The following is a 15,985-nucleotide window of genomic DNA, read 5'->3' on the forward strand; positions in this document are numbered from 1 at the left end:
AGAGTTGGTTGATCTCTCTTATTTTCTCTCCTTATATTTACTGTGATAAAGACTCTAAATTATAAAAATCCAAGGAAGTGAGGTTAAAGAAGGGATGTGAGGTTTAAAAAGAAATGGAATATTCTCAAAATAAGTTTAACTCGCATGTTTTTAATGATTAAAAAAATATATAAAACACAGATCAATTAATAAATATTAATTAAGAAGAATATAAATAATAATAATAATAAAAGACACCGAGTTTTGAATCACTTATTTTTATATAAAAAAAAACAAGTATTCCAAATTTGACACGATATCAGTCCAGTTATTCTAAAAAATGAATTAAAAGATCATTGGATATGCATGTAAGTAATATCTAAAATTAGGGAAAACATAATAATATTACAACTTTGTAATCAAGTTCATTCTTTCATTTAGCTTCCACCTGCAGATAATAAACCTTGGTTTGTTCCCAGGATGGAGAACGCAGGCATGGTGATAGTCTAAATTTAATCCAACACCAATTAGCTGCAAGACTTTTACATCTTGGTAAATCCTTTTAAACCATTCTAATGAGGAAATGATACTATTAACTCTTCTTGATTGCAGAAGAAATTTTATCTGCCAACATAAACACAGCCTCAATTATGAAAGATGCCATGAAAATTGTAAGACATGAAAAGGAATTACACTATAAGGCTTACCGTGCCTTAGAAGTCGGGCTTGAAACCTTGGCTCCTTTGGAATTGTCTTTGGCCTCGATGACCTTGAATGCAGATCAAATAATATTTAATAAGTTGTGACAGATCAAAATGAAATGAATTAGAGGGGAGAATAGAGTCCTGACATTTTTGGGATGAAGGGCCTGTCAAACTTTGGCATGGGCTGAGCTCTTGGTACAAGTTCCCTTCTGAGCCTATGGATCTCTTCTTCTTCTTCCATCTATATAAGATAATGTAACATAATCTGATACATCACATGCATACAACTAGCCTTTACTCCTCTAAATGTCCTTTTGGATCTATGATTCATACCTTTTGCTGCATTTCTTTCTCCTTGTTACATTGCTCGATGAGGCTGATATGTTCAGCAACCTGAGGGAGTAAATGACAGAGGCCATCAAAATAATTTTTATGCCTCTGAGGAGATAAGATTTCAGCAAATAATTTCATGGTCTCATGAATTACTTACTTGAAGATCAAACTCAGCGCGTTCAGCTGCGCGCACGTCAGTGTGAAGGATGAAATCGATCGATTCGGTTGGTTCCTTTACTGGAGGCTTCAACAAGCACTATGTTTCATCAAATGTTTAAGTGGTCAGGGCTAGTGTTTTTGTCCATTTCCAGCACAAAGTTTTTTTAAGTATGCTGAATGAAACATAGAAAAATATCTAACTTCTAATGCATGAAAAGGAAAATGAAGAGGAGGAATGATCATGGAGACTTTGTCCTTACTGTCTTTGTGGCTGAAGAAAAAGGTGTGTGCATGCCTGTGAGATTGCAACTAGAGATCTATTCAGCTATGAACAAATAAGTTCAATAAAATCGAAATTTGTAATGGCATACCTCAGGTTCATCTGTGGTCCATGGAAGACCTTGTGCGATTGGTACGCGTAGTTTCTCCTCCTCCTCCAATATTTCCCTCACTTTGTGGAGGAAATTCTCTTCTTTTATCCTTCCTCTTTGCTATGAATGCAATCAGATTATAAACAGTTGAATAAAAAATAAATTCAAGAAATCAATGCCATTTCACAAATATTGGCATCCAGTAGCTATGAAGATGATCATTTTCAACACAAGAATGGATAATGCAGGCATATATATATATATGGTACCTCTGTTCTTAACTTGAATGGCTGCTGGCTTGTAACTCTTAGCTTCCTGTTCCACCTCCTTCCTGAGGAATTAGTGTTCTAGAATTTACAAAGAAATGTAAAAAATATGAGCATAATTAGTCGCACCTAGCAATCATAATCTAGAATTAAAACAAACAGATGAGACTTCTCATACATTGCTTATATTTCTTTGCCATCCATCCGACGTACTATTTCTCCTGTTCAACATAGATTTTGAATCAATATGCATCTATGGAAGAAATCTAATAAATTTCTAGATTGAACTCAATGCAACATAACCTATCGGCACCGCTGTCTGCCGCCGAAGATCGCTCGCGGCAATCTCTTTCGAAGTCGTCGGTGGGGGTAAACTCCGATGAGGAGGAAACAGGAGAATACAAAAGCTCAGTTTCTTCGGCTCTTGGTGGTTGTTGCATACAAGGCAAAGCCCAATTCATCACTCTCCTCTTCCTTTCCTCTGTATATTCCCCTTCATGATCATTTGAGAGGGAGAGAAGCCTCTCAAATGCCTTCACCAAATGCATCACTCGTCCGGCCCCGGGCGCCGGTATGCTGCTCATGTCTTCGTCCAGCATCACACTGCTCATCTTTGAACTGTGCTTAGGATCTTTGACAACGGAGATTTCCCCGCTGACCCAACTCTGTTTTGATTCATTTGATCCAGCGTTGGATTCATCAGCACTCGTCGGCGACGAGACGGCGACTCTGATTCGCTGTTCTTCTGCGAAGAAATCTTCTAACGGTGCGCGAGGAGCCTTGCAGACTACTTGGCTATTCTTCTTTGAATCAAAATCCTTTAAATATTCCAAGGAATTCTTCTTGGTGGCAACAAATTTCTTATCTTCCGACGAAATTCTTATCCTGGGCTTGGTAGAACTTATGGGTCTCCGCGAGCGACCCGAATTCAGAAGATTTGGATCAGAATTCTCAGAAAGCTTCCAGCTTTGCGAGGTTTGAATTCTCCGGCCATTAGATTTCTTCGCCGGAGTCCCCATTCTGGTGCTCGTGATCATCAAAACGGGTTCGGGAGTCGATTATAGCGGAAGAAATGGATTTAAACAGATGTAGAATTGGAAGTAATACTGATCGGAATATAAAGCAGAGGAAGATAAGAGCGAGATGGTTAGGGAGCGCAGAGGAAGGAGGAATTGGAACGTTGGCGGCACACTGTAACGGCTAGTATTGTTGAGGGGGGTGAATTAGCGATTTAAGAGCGGCTTAAGACGCCTAATTCTATTCGCGAGATTTTAGCTGTTAATAAGCACGATTTTATGGTATTTTTTTCGAAATAATAAGAGTAGTTATTAATTAAGCACACGTGTATTACGCATAGAACTTCAGGGGATTATTCTATTTATACCTGAACTTATTCATAAATTCTCTGAATTTTTTATTATCGATATATATTTTTAAATTGAAAACAATTATATATATAATAATAATAGTTCAAAATTCTAAGTGAAATTATACTTTACTATAGCAACAATAGCTTCTAAAATTAACGAATCTGCCAAAGTTAAACGGATCCGGGCTCGAATTCTTTAACTACCCGAATCCGATACTACGGGGGGTTTGGGAATTTATTGGGTAGTGTAACTGCGTGCGGCCCTCGCTCTCGTGAGTCGTGACCCGCCTTTCCGCCTTTCCAAAAGCGTTGCCGCTGAGAGTGGTAAACGAATCAAAGCATTACCACCGTGAGAACTGAGAACCATCCGGTCCGGAGAAAAGTACTGACGAGGTGGGATTCGAAGGATTTCGCTCGAAGCCCTAAAATTTCCGATCGGAGTAGTTTCTCTTACGATCCTCCCCCCGACTTCGTAAGATCTCGCCTCGTTTGCCTATTCGATTTCGAAGTGGAAGTTGGAGGTTGGTTAAAATGGTTCGCCATGGAGTAAAATGATTTGGATTTAGGCCTCGATTTCGTCTCTTGCTTGTTCCTTTTTGGATGATTAATTCTTCTGTGCCTACTGTACTGCAAAATTTGATAATTTTATTCTACAATACAATGGACTGCTTGGTTTCAAGCTAGCATTAGTTCTATAGATTAAACAAGCCGATTTAATGAATTCTTTTTTTCAGGAAAGTAGTTGAATTCTTGTCTTAATGCGGCGAATCTTGCGATTTAGATGTTTCTAATAAAATTAAGCGGATTTATCAAGTATTGAACTTCTTTCGGATGCTCGTGGAACTGCAAAGATTTGTATATATATATATATATATGAGAGAGAGAGAGTGAGTGAGTAAAGAATAGGAAAGTAGATCTGTGGTTGAACTGGAGAAAGGATCTTCAAATTGCGGGGAAATTATTGAAGAGCAAGACAGAAGAGGCTATTTCGTCGAGGAGAAGTTAGCTTATACTGACTTTAGCATTAATCAGATTTGGTCCTTACCTGGCACCTGTGTGCTCTGTTTAGAATTGCTAAGTATGTCCTATTGTTGAGAGATGAAACACAGAAAGCAAAAAGAATGAAAAATAATCACAAGCAAGGAGACACAGATTTTACATCAGAGTTATATTCACTGTAGAAAAAAGAGTTTAATAGGGAGAATGTCTTCTCAATCCAAAACAAAGAATTTTGTGTTCTTCCGCCTTTTCTTCTTTCTACAAAGCTCTCTAGGTTTCTCACAATGTTGTCACGCTCATACAATACCAAGGAGAAACAAGCAATATATAGGTTTTTAAAGAAAACCTAACCCACAATTCCTGGGCATGGATGCCCGATGATGAACTCTGTCTTTCACAAAACTGTTCAAAGCTCTTTTGAACGTATGTAAAATGCTTGCTTTTTGGAAATACCAGTTTAAACATCTGGAGGTCCGTTCGAATACCTAAAATAGTGAACCCATCCGAATCATGAAGTAAAGGACTCCATTCAAATGCTTAAAGAACCGTCCAAATGCCCAACTGAAGATGAATTTGATTCATTTCCACACCTCTCTAGTATTTAATTGGGTTATTCATTGGGAACCTTCATGCACTCTTTAGTTTCTAATCTTGTCATTTTAGTTTTTCCTTCTTTTTGCAGAACTACAATTGGTCTACGGCTAGAAAGATAGAATTTAGAATATCCATTTTCGTTGTTTTTGTGGGTTATGATTTATCTGTACATTCTCATCCTGATTTTTTATGTATTTGAACTCTTTGTTTGGTAGTAATATTTTGTTATTTATATATGAAGCAGAATTACGCTCTCTTTGAAAGAGTGAATATATTGCATCTCCTACATCTCAAATATGGGCGACTATGCAGATAGATACAGGATGTTGCATCCTAAGTGGAACATCACCTCACTTGATGTCTCAGAAACTTGGCCATTGATTGTTGCTTCCCTTACTGTGGCCTTTATTGGAGCTTTTACATTATATTATGCTATTAATCAGTTGAAGCAAAACGTTAGCCTGAGCTTGGTGAAGGCTGTTAGAGCAAGGTCAAAGAAGTACCGGAAATTAAAAAATAAAGTCCCTGTTGCTTCCCATGTTTGGAAAGTAGAATCTTGTTCTCAAGCCAAAGGTCTAAAATGTTGTGTATGCTTGGTATCTGTTTCACCACCTCAGTATCTTGGGGAGAATATCCACCGTTGTAATATTTGTGGTGCAACTGCACACATTAATTGCTCAAAAAATGCACATAAAGATTGTAAATGTGTTTCTATGGCTGGATTTAACCATGTAATCCACCAGTGGGCTGTACAATGGATAGAGATGGCAGATAGATCTGAAGATGCTTCCTTTTGTTGCTATTGTGAAGAACCTTGTAGTGTAACTTTCCTTGGTGGCTCCCCAACCTGGTATTGCATGTGGTGTCAACAGCTAGTGCATGTTGATTGTCATGCTAGCTTGGCAAAGAAGACAGGTGATATATGTGACTTGGGCCCATTTAGACGACTCATCTTGTCTCCTCTTTGTGTAAAGGAATTGACTCGAGCTGGAGCTACTGGAATTTTGAGCTCTATTACTCATGGAGCAAATGAGTTGGCATCCACAGTACGTGAACGAATCAAGAGTCATAGCAAAAAGTATAAACAAGGTATTGAGGTGCCTGCTGGTTCTGACAGCAGAGAAACTATAGACTTATCCATTGAGAGGAAAGAAGATGCTCAGAAAAAACCCAAGATCTCTCATGAAACTGAGAATCATCACAATGCTAAACATGATGCTAATTCCATTGAGCAGATGGAATTAGATACAGGAGGAAGCATGTCACATGTTCAACATGAGGAATCTCAGATACTAAACAATGGGAAGTATGAACTGAATGATTTGCCTTCTGATGCTAGGCCATTGCTAGTATTTATTAACAAGAGAAGTGGTGCCCAGCGTGGTGGTTTTCTAAAGCAGCGTCTGCACATTCTTCTAAATCCAGTACAGGTTGGGACACTAAACTACCCCCCCTCTCTAACTTAGGAGCTATTCGGAGCCTTTAGCTTTGGGGTACCCATGAATTTCTGAAAGTCAGATTATTTTGATTCTTCATGTTACTGGTTGAAATGTTTCTATGGGAGCAATTCAATCCAGCAACATCTAAATTTAGTGAATATGGATGTATATTTGTATTTTGGCAGTGTTATCTGGACAGGGATACAGATTTAAATGTCTGTCCAAATAAATATTCAAATATCTGTATTGCTTAGTATCTCATAAAACAATTATAGATCAAATTAATATGAATCCCTAGTTCTAAACTTTGAATCACCAATTTATTATTTCTTGATATTTTATTAGGCCAACTTTTAAGTGGTCACCCACTTATTTTTTGATACATATAAAACTAAAATGGATTTTAGTTGATACTGGATTCATTGCCAAATCCAGAGAAATGGAACTAACACAAGTTGCCAAGTGCCAACTTTTAGTATCCCTTTTTATCAAACTGCCATCAATATGCAGATATATGTTTGCAGGAAAATGTAGCCTTGGTATGGACATGATATCCTCTGATCTGCATCCATTCTGTTCTCTTCCACACGATGCTGTATTGAGTCAATTCCAGTGCTCCAAGACGTCGCATAACCTGCTTCATGCATATCTAAAATCTGAAATTCTGGAGATCTTGATTAGACATTTTTTGTGTTATCTCTACTGACCATAGTTTCCTTGCATAGTTTTTCTTTCCAGTCTAGATTTAGTATTTTCCTTATTTTGCTAATTTTTTCTTATTTCTGCAGGTCTTTGAGTTGAGTAAGTCACAAGGACCAGAAGCTGGTTTAGCTTTGTTCAGAAAGGTATCTCATTTCAGAGTTCTTGTTTGTGGTGGAGATGGCACTGTTGGTTGGGTTCTAGATGCCATAGACAGACAAAAATTTGAATCTCCTCCCCCTGTTGCAATACTTCCAGCTGGTACTGGAAATGATCTTGCAAGAGTGTTATCATGGGGTGGTGGTCTTGGTGCTGTCGAGAAGCGAGGAGGTTTATATTATGTTTTACATCATGTAGAACATGCTGCAGTTACTATCATGGACAGGTGGAACATCACAATTAAAAATATGCAAGCCAAGCTTTTCTCACCTCCAAAGTTTATGAACAATTATTTTGGTGCGTGTTGCAATTTCTTTGCTGGGAATGTAAATTATCAGTGGATAATGTTGCATTGGTAATTTATCAGGCGTTGGTTGTGATGCAAAGGTTGCTTTAGACATCCATAATCTGCGTGAAGAAAACCCTGAAATGTTCTACAATCAGGTATGTGTATTCCTGTCTGATTTTTTCCCACTTTAATTGGCATGTTACCCTTACCTCTATGTAGATATTTTCTCAAATAGGTTTTTCTATCAATTGACAGTTGAATTGCTCAACTGAACTTGCTGAAGTTCTCTACATTGCATCTTATTTTATCCATGTTCTCCGGTATACATATTTGAAGTGTTTCTTGCATCAAATAGCTATTTTTTCCCCTAGGTGTGAGCTTTAGCGCAAAAAAATAATAAAATAAAATAAAAAATCTTAGTTCGTTGTCATACTACCTAGTCTGAAAAGAGTTATTCATGTAAGTATTACATGACATGTAAATAAATAAATATGTCATTTTATTGAACAGCTACTTTCTTGTCAGTTGAGTATCTCAGAGATTTGCATCCCTCAGCTCTTCTAGGAATCTGCATTGTGCTAAAGCTGAAATCTGCATTTCTCTTTGCAGTTTATGAATAAAATACTCTATGCAAGAGAAGGGGCAAAGAACATTATGGGTAGGACATTTGCTGATTTTGCATCAGAAATCAGGCTTGAGGTAGATGGTTCCAAGATTGACATTCCTGAGGTGCGTCTTCTAAATTTCATATGGCTGATAATGTCAATTCATGTATAAATCATTCCCTCTGTGAAAAAATCAGCTACTTGTCTTCTGAAAAAACATAATCTTCTGACAGTGACCTTGCATACCATCAAGATAATTGAGGCCTCTGGAGAGTCCTGGTTACCCTTCATCCAGAACTTCTTAGATCAACTAACTTCAAAGTCTTTCTGTTTAATTTCCCTACTCCTGAACAGGCAACTTATTGTTGATACTTGTCAGGTTTTACTGCTCATGAATTAGATCACATTTACCCTTCTAGGTAACAGTTCATTGCTACAAAAGTTGATATTAAATCATCTTTTATCCCCTCATTTTACAGGACTCAGAAGGTGTTCTTGTTGCCAACATTGGAAGTTACATGGGAGGAGTTGAATTGTGGCAAAATGAGGATGATGATACTTCTGAGTATTTCAGCCCACAATCAATGCATGACAAAATGCTTGAAGTTGTCAGTTTTACTGGAATGTGGCATCTAGGAAAGCTTCAGGTAATCAAACAAAGTCGTTCATATGACGGATGTCCACATCCTTCTTTTCTCATCACCCTTAATACAGCTGTGTTCATATTACTGCTGTAAATACCATCACCCAGTTTGCATATTTTCACTCTGTTGGAAGCAATCTTGTGTTTGATTAAGACTTGTTATCAACAAGAGTTGTAGAACTTTAATCAAGATTGTGGCACTAGGTAGGGCTTTCTAGGGCACGGAAGCTGGTGCAAGGGCATTACATAAAGATTGAGATCTCTGCTCCCATGCCAATTCAAGTTGATGGAGAACCATGGTTCCAGCAGCCATGCACTGTAGAAATATCTCATCATGACCAGGTTCTCTCCCTCCTTTCCATCATCTGTATGTAGAGTTCATAAATTCTAACCTCATGTTTTCTTTTCTGTTTCGCTAATAAATTTTTCTTCTACAGGCCTTCATGTTGAAGAGAGTGTCAGAGGAGCCTATCGGTCATGCTGCTTCTATCATCACTGATGTGCTTGAAAATTCTGAAACAAATGGTGTAATCACTGCCGCACAGAAGAAGACTCTCCTTAAGGAGATGGCACTGAGGCTTTTTTAGGACCTTCCACATCATGCTTGTTTTGGTTGGCTTTCCTTTTCATTTCCTTTTTTTTTCTTTTCTTCTAAATGAGCAATTAATCTGCGGTAGTCTGTACATATGGTTATATAATTGTTCTCTATATTATGGTCTAATTAAATTGTGATGTTTCTGAATTCCACTTGTAGGCTGCTCATATTCATTAAAAAAAGATGCTGATCTATGCTTTGATTCAAAAGCTTTATAATGAGAAGTGGTCAAATATAAAAACTTACAGATTCTTTTTGCATTTCACTATGAGCACTCTAGTTTTATTGCAGAAAATCCCTTCTTTCTTAAACAACTCTACATTCGCTCGTTCATGAATAGTATTTCAGGTCTATTCCTGTAAATATATATACATATATACTGGAAGTCTCTTCTTCCTTCTCTATTTGGAGTTTGTGACTAATTTGTTGTTTCCCCTAATTCTTAGACCCTTCTTGTGCTACTATACTCTTTAAACTAACTATTAAATTACTATAATTTTTGCTAAGCAATCGTTTTATTTTAATTTAGGATTAATAAAATACTAAATTGCTTTCCATAACAGCGATGTACTTCCTTTTAAGTTAATTGAACAGTGATGTACTTCATTGACGTGACCCTCAATATACCAACTTTTTCTTTGAAACATAGCAACTAACTATAGTTTGACAACTATAAAAAATGATAATTTTTAATAACCATAGATGATAAAATGGGAGTTGTTCACTCCAAATCTATGGATAATAAAATGGTATAGTTAGTTGGGCTTAGCTCTTGCTTCACTCCAGTCACTAGCTGATCAAAATAGACTTATTCTTTAATTTATTTATTGGAATAGTTGACATCTAAATTTAAATATTAAAAAAGGATCTATTTTAATGTAGTCATAACTATAACAGCTTAACTTTTAAGCATTATTTTACCTTCCAAAATATTTATCTTTAGTTTATGAGTGATCCATTTAAGCATTTTACTCAGAGCTGTAATAAAATAATCTAATTTTAATATTTAAATTTGGGGGGGTGAAATATTTTAGTCAACAACTAACAATCTTAGCACATATCAACTCTAGAGTTGGTAAGTATTTTCCTCATGATCAAGGAGGTAATGAGATCGACTTCAACCTCAAATAATATTATGGATAAATTATTTGGTGGTTTAGTGACTTGACTCGATTCGATTGATGGCTTAGCAATGCGATTAGCTTGTAGGAAGAGTTCGATAGCGCAACGGTTTAGAATAGGTCTTGGCGGTGTTTAGTTTGGGATAATTATTCGATAACACATATGACATGAAGTCTATAACTGAAAGGCTCGGTGTAACTTAATACCCCTGTATTTAAAAAGATTTAGCCTTTTGTCCACTCATATTTTTCCGTGGGTCCCGCAATCTTCGATTTCAACGTAGACCTGTTAAGCTTCGATTTCAACGACAACAAGGTGGAGGACAACGGATTTGGACCAGCCGACGTGAACTAATAACCAGCCCAGCAGCAATAATCTTATTTGATCCACGTGTCTCTTGCGTGGGCCCGCAGTTTAAATCACACCGGCGACCGGGTTGAAGTCAGATCCTAGGTGCCAATTCCTAGTTCCACTTGAGTTGACACCATTCTGGTGTGCCATGCTGGCATCTTTCTTCGAAATTGATTAATTTTACTAATTAACTATTAATTGCACATCGCATTAGGTGATGTTAGATAAATCTTCTTTAATTTAGTATATATATTTTATAGTTCAATGCGTATCGTATATATTTCTTCTATTATTATGTCATGCATTTAAAGTTGCTATTATTATTGTTATTAGAAAAAAGAATACTTAGCCCACCAAATCCTTTGTAAGTATTCGACATATAATTAATTAATTAATTAATTAATTGTGACAGGTTTCTAATGCAAAGAGGATCCGTGCGGGATTAAAACTCGTGTTAGTGATCATAAACTTATTTATGTTGAATGTTAGGAAAACTAAAGTCTTACTAAGACTTTATATATTGCTTCATAAAAATGCCAAACATTTCTTTCTTCTGCCGCCTCTCCAAGACTTTTTGAGTCTAATTAAGCTGATCTGTAGCTAATCTTGTATCCCTACGGGATCGAAAGAGAAGGAATTGATGGGTTAATAATCGACATTTAACGGCTTTAATTGACATGTTGAAAACGATCAAACCTAAAGTCTTTCCTAATCAATCTCATGAGACACCTAATCACGCTATAATTGCAACAAAAAAAAAATGAATTTAATGAAGGGATTATAATACATAACTAGATTGAATTCAGTATACAACTCTATATATTATTACTTCTAAGTTAGGGCTCGGACTTGCTTAAGCTAATTTTTTTAAAAAATAACGGTTAATTAATTACTTTAAAATAGTTTTAGTATCAATTCTGCTTCTAATTTTACCAAAATAAAAATAATAAATGCGTTGTATTAATAATTAATACCTAATTAAAGAAAAAAAGATTAAGCTAAATATTATAGCTCAGGAGTTGAATCCTATCGACTTATATATACGTATAATTTAAGCTTTTGTAAATTTTATAATTCGGACTTATAATTTAAAAATAAATAAATTAATTGTTGACTTTGAAATTAAAATTATAATTTTGATATGAGAAATTGTATTATTATTAGTATAAAAGGTCCATATTAATTTTATTTATCTGCAAGATTATATTCCATTTTTTTTCTTGGGACGGATTCGAATGGTATTTAAACCTATTTAAATTTTAAACTTTTCCAAGTGTAAAAGATGGTATAGCTTTGGTGTAGAAGGGGATCGATTGCTCTCTTCTTTCCTCTCTTCTCTCTTCTCTCTTCTCTCTTCTCTAGTGCAGCAACGAAGGGTATCTCTCTCTCTCTCTTCATTTAATTTGATTCTTTTTCTAGGTTTAGGTTTGATGTTGTCGTATTCTTTACGTTTCCACGAGATGGGTCCGGTTTGGTGGCATTTCGCACCCAAATTTCACTTCATTAAAAAAATTTATTTGGATTTGGTGTCGGTTGATCGATTTTTCGTTCGCTTCTGTCTCACTCAAAGGCATAACTTTTCTCAATCCACCAATAGGTACACCTTTCTGTGATCTTAAGCTTTCTTTCTTCTTCTTTTTTCTGAATGGTAAAAAATCGATCTTGGGTGAGAAACAATAAATTTCTTACACATGCACACGACGTGTTTGTGATTAGGTTTGGTTTAGTAACATGGATTTGAATAAATTAAGAGAAGTATTTGGCTTATTTGTGTGTTGGGGATTCTGCAACTTGGAATACATCCTGGGACCTGATGATAATGATAGTCTGTATTTTCCTTTTTCTATTTTAAAAGGTTGAAACTTTTTGGGTTTAAGGTTCCCTTCGTTGTCCGTAATGAACTATTCAGTACTTAGTGGTTACTTAGAGATTTCGCAACTCATATTTTTGTTGGAGGTTTTTATCTAATTATTAGTCGTTGTGGCACTAAAATGTAAATATGATGCAAAAGTTAGTAAAAAATTCAGTGATGCTTGAATATTTTAACCTTTTTTTCTTTTAATTTGTACTTTAACCTGTCATTTTAGAGGTTGCAACCTAGATTCCGAGTCATCTCCTATGGATTGAAACTAGTTTTTTTTTTTACTCTCTCTCTCTCTTTTCCCAAATATTGTAATACTTGTCAATTGATGTATTATGATACTCTCAATGATTAGGCCACTGGTAGATTGTAGGATTAGAATATATGTGCTTATTCCCTGTTGGTCTGCAAACCATGTTCATGGTTTTCATGGAGAGGTTTTGATATCGAAAAGGACTTATTTTATGGTACTGGGTACTGTTGGATTACATAATACTGCCATTCTTCTTTGAACTTCCCCATGAATTAGATTTTGCACTAGTAGTAGAAGATGGCTTAAAATATATCTTCTTACTTCCCACATGGGTTTGGTACCTCATTGGATTCTTGGAAACGTGTCGATTAGCCCAGCTCAGGTCTTCAACCTGACCCCCTTAATTTGTCAAATAAGGGGGGTAGATCTTTAGGTGGGTTTGGGTATTTAAGGAGGGAGGGATTCGCCTTCTTTTGGGTGCCAGAAGTCTTTTATTTACTTCTCTTCTATCTATTGCTAGTAAACTTTTGCTTCTTAAACTCATTTCATTCTCTGAAGAGCCCTTTGGAGGTAACTCTCTAGCTAATCTCTACACATCTGTAGTGATGAAGGGATTCATTTTTGGTAGTCTTAGATATAGCATTCCAAAGTGTAATCTTTTTTTTGTTTCTCTTTTGCTCTGCCAATGAGGAATCCAAATCTTGGAGAGCTATTCAGTTCTGAGATCTTGCAGTTGTCTCTTTTTGTTGCTCATTCTACAATGGGATCAAGTAGGGAGCATAGTTATATGCAGTTGTGAGATATTGTTGTCTATATAGCTATTTTGCCTTGCAATATTGGGTTGATTGATTCTTTCCTCTCATTGGTGAAGTATATAACAGCTAAGTAGGATGCTTATAATTCTCCTCTTTTGAACATGATCTAGAAGCTATCCAAAGTGCTTCGAACTTCTCAGGTGTATCAACTTGATCGTATTTTTCAGCTTTCAGTTCCTTCACTAATCCGTAGGTCTCATAAAGTTTTATGTTCTTGGCAATCTTGACCTCTAGTTCTCTTTGTTCGCTTTACAAGATTCACATGTAACTTGGACGAATTTAGTTGCATGCTTAGGTGGTCTCACTTCTGTCACAACTTTTTTTCTGAAACTTTGCTTGAAAAACTACTTGCAGTTCATAGAATCAAGTGGAAGACATGGTGAAGATTTGCTGCATTGGAGCTGGCTACGTCGGAGGCCCGACGATGGCCGTCATCGCCCTAAAATGCCCATCGATTGAGGTTGTCGTCGTCGACATCTCCGCCCCTCGCATCGCCGCATGGAACAGCGATCAGCTCCCTATCTACGAGCCGGGCCTCGAAGATGTAGTCAAGCAATGCCGGGAAGTTAACCTCTTTTTCAGTACTGACGTAGAGAAGCACGTCGCGGAGGCCGACATCATCTTCGTGTCTGTCAACACCCCAACAAAAACCCGCGGCCTTGGAGCCGGCAAGGCCGCCGACTTGACCTACTGGGAGAGCGCCGCCCGCATGATTGCCGACGTTTCCAAATCCGATAAGATAGTAGTCGAAAAGTCTACCGTGCCTGTCAAGACCGCAGAGGCCATCGAAAAGATATTGTCACACAACAGCAAAGGTATCAACTACCAGATATTATCCAACCCAGAGTTCCTTGCCGAAGGCACGGCAATCGAGGACTTATTCAAGCCAGACCGGGTACTTATCGGCGGGCGGGAGACACCCGAGGGCCGGAAGGCGGTTCAAGCACTCAAGGATGTGTATGCCCATTGGGTTCCAGAAGACAGGATTCTAACAACCAACTTGTGGTCTGCGGAGATATCCAAGCTTGCAGCAAATGCATTCTTGGCACAGAGGATCTCATCGGTTAATGCCATCTCAGCACTCTGTGAGGCCACTGGAGCTGACGTGTCCGAGGTGGCCTATTCTGTGGGTAAGGATTCAAGAATCGGGCCCAAGTTCTTGAATGCCAGTGTCGGATTTGGTGGCTCTTGCTTCCAAAAGGATATCCTCAATTTAGTGTACATCTGTGAGTGCAATGGCCTACCTGAGGTGGCCAACTACTGGAAGCAAGTCATCAAGATCAATGACTACCAAAAGAACAGGTTTGTGAATCGGCTTGTTTCCTCTATGTTTAATACCGTTTCAGGGAAAAAAATAGCTGTGCTTGGATTTGCATTCAAGAAAGACACAGGTGATACTAGGGAAACTCCTGCAATTGATGTGTGTAAGGGTCTGTTGGGTGACAAGGCCACAATTAGTATATATGATCCTCAGGTGACTGAGGACCAGATCCAACGTGATCTGGCGATGAATAAATTTGATTGGGACCATCCGGCTCATCTCCAGCCGATGAGCCCGACCGCGGTGAAGGCGGTCAGCGTGGTGTGGGACGCCTACGAGGCAACCAAGGGAGCTCACGGAGTGTGCATCCTGACTGAGTGGGATGAGTTCAAGGGACTAGATTTTGAAAGGATCTATGAGAACATGCAGAAGCCTGCCTTTGTGTTTGATGGGCGCAATGTGGTTGATCCAGTGAAGCTCAGGGAGATTGGGTTCATAGTGTACTCGATTGGCAAGCCGCTTGATCCGTGGGTCAAGGACTTGCCGGCAGTGGCGTAAGTGAGGACTGCTGCCATTGAACCAGACTGAGGACTGAAGAGCCGTAACAGTGATAGATGAGTTCATAATTCTTTATAGTAGTTCTTATCAGTTTTATTTCCGTTCATTTCAAGTCTTATAATACTATTGCCTTCTGTTGCTGTTGGAGAGCTAGATATGGATGTTCTATCTGGCTGGCTGTTAAATTTATATAAGCAATTTTATTGTGTCAATGCAGTTCAAACTTGGTGTTCTGATGCTGATGCTTTAGCAGTCGAAGCATGTTGCGATTATTACCTTTTTAGCTGAATTAATGAGACATAGTGGAGAATAATCTTTATCTATAAAACTTGTGCATCAACCTGCTAGAAATTTATTGCAAGGTATACGGACAAGACTGGAGTCCAGGTAGCTACTGTAACAAAACTTTATTACACGGAATCCTATTTTTTTGGGAACGAGTCGAAGGAGTGGACATTATTGGTGGAGAAGCAGTAAATTATGCAGCCACAACAGCACAACTATAACTAGTGGAAAGACAAGATATGGCCTGGACAAAAATCTACAAGATGGTCCGCAATT

General features: G+C 37.6%; 3 protein-coding genes across 8 annotated transcripts; 2 read left to right on the forward strand and 1 right to left on the reverse strand.

The window, feature by feature from the left end:
* Positions 1–335: 335 nt before the first annotated feature.
* Positions 336–2,831, reverse strand: LOC140762102 (microtubule-destabilizing protein 60-like). Its single transcript, XM_073099720.1, has 9 exons — positions 2,116–2,831; positions 1,991–2,033; positions 1,816–1,893; positions 1,547–1,666; positions 1,174–1,272; positions 1,017–1,076; positions 830–924; positions 687–748; positions 336–603 (listed from the first exon to the last, which is right to left on the reverse strand). Exons 1-9 carry the CDS (start codon positions 2,829–2,831, stop codon positions 572–574), a joined length of 1,305 nt encoding a protein of 434 aa, XP_072955821.1. The 3' UTR covers positions 336–571.
* A 633-nt stretch (positions 2,832–3,464) lies between these two features.
* LOC140763765 (diacylglycerol kinase 1-like) lies at positions 3,465–9,423 on the forward strand. 4 transcript variants are annotated; one of them, XR_012104883.1, is made up of 8 exons: positions 3,465–3,702; positions 5,019–6,204; positions 7,002–7,368; positions 7,439–7,515; positions 7,970–8,089; positions 8,445–8,612; positions 8,817–8,950; positions 9,046–9,184. XR_012104883.1 is itself a non-coding variant. In XM_073102106.1 (8 exons), exons 2-8 carry the CDS (start codon positions 5,071–5,073, stop codon positions 9,193–9,195), a joined length of 2,154 nt encoding a protein of 717 aa, XP_072958207.1. In that variant the 5' UTR covers positions 3,465–3,702; positions 5,016–5,070; the 3' UTR covers positions 9,196–9,423. The 4 variants fall into 4 exon arrangements, 3 of the variants coding, with proteins under 3 accessions (XP_072958207.1, XP_072958204.1, XP_072958206.1); XM_073102106.1 differs by having other exon boundaries at positions 5,016–6,204; positions 8,813–8,950; positions 9,046–9,423; XM_073102103.1 differs by having other exon boundaries at positions 8,813–8,950; positions 9,046–9,423.
* A 2,496-nt stretch (positions 9,424–11,919) lies between these two features.
* Positions 11,920–15,899, forward strand: LOC140761844 (UDP-glucose 6-dehydrogenase 5-like). 3 transcript variants are annotated; one of them, XM_073099321.1, is made up of 2 exons: positions 11,920–12,052; positions 13,960–15,899. In XM_073099321.1, exon 2 carries the CDS (start codon positions 13,982–13,984, stop codon positions 15,422–15,424), a length of 1,443 nt encoding a protein of 480 aa, XP_072955422.1. In that variant the 5' UTR covers positions 11,920–12,052; positions 13,960–13,981; the 3' UTR covers positions 15,425–15,899. The 3 variants fall into 3 exon arrangements, with proteins under 3 accessions (XP_072955422.1, XP_072955423.1, XP_072955421.1); XM_073099322.1 differs by lacking the exon at positions 11,920–12,052 and adding an exon at positions 12,251–12,273; XM_073099320.1 differs by lacking the exon at positions 11,920–12,052 and adding an exon at positions 13,214–13,360.
* The last annotated feature ends 86 nt before the right edge of the window (positions 15,900–15,985 follow it).

Source organism: Typha angustifolia, chromosome 7, assembly GCF_048772165.1.
Source record: "Typha angustifolia cultivar Huaian chromosome 7, ASM4877216v1, whole genome shotgun sequence".
Taxonomy (NCBI): Eukaryota; Viridiplantae; Streptophyta; class Magnoliopsida; order Poales; family Typhaceae; genus Typha; species Typha angustifolia.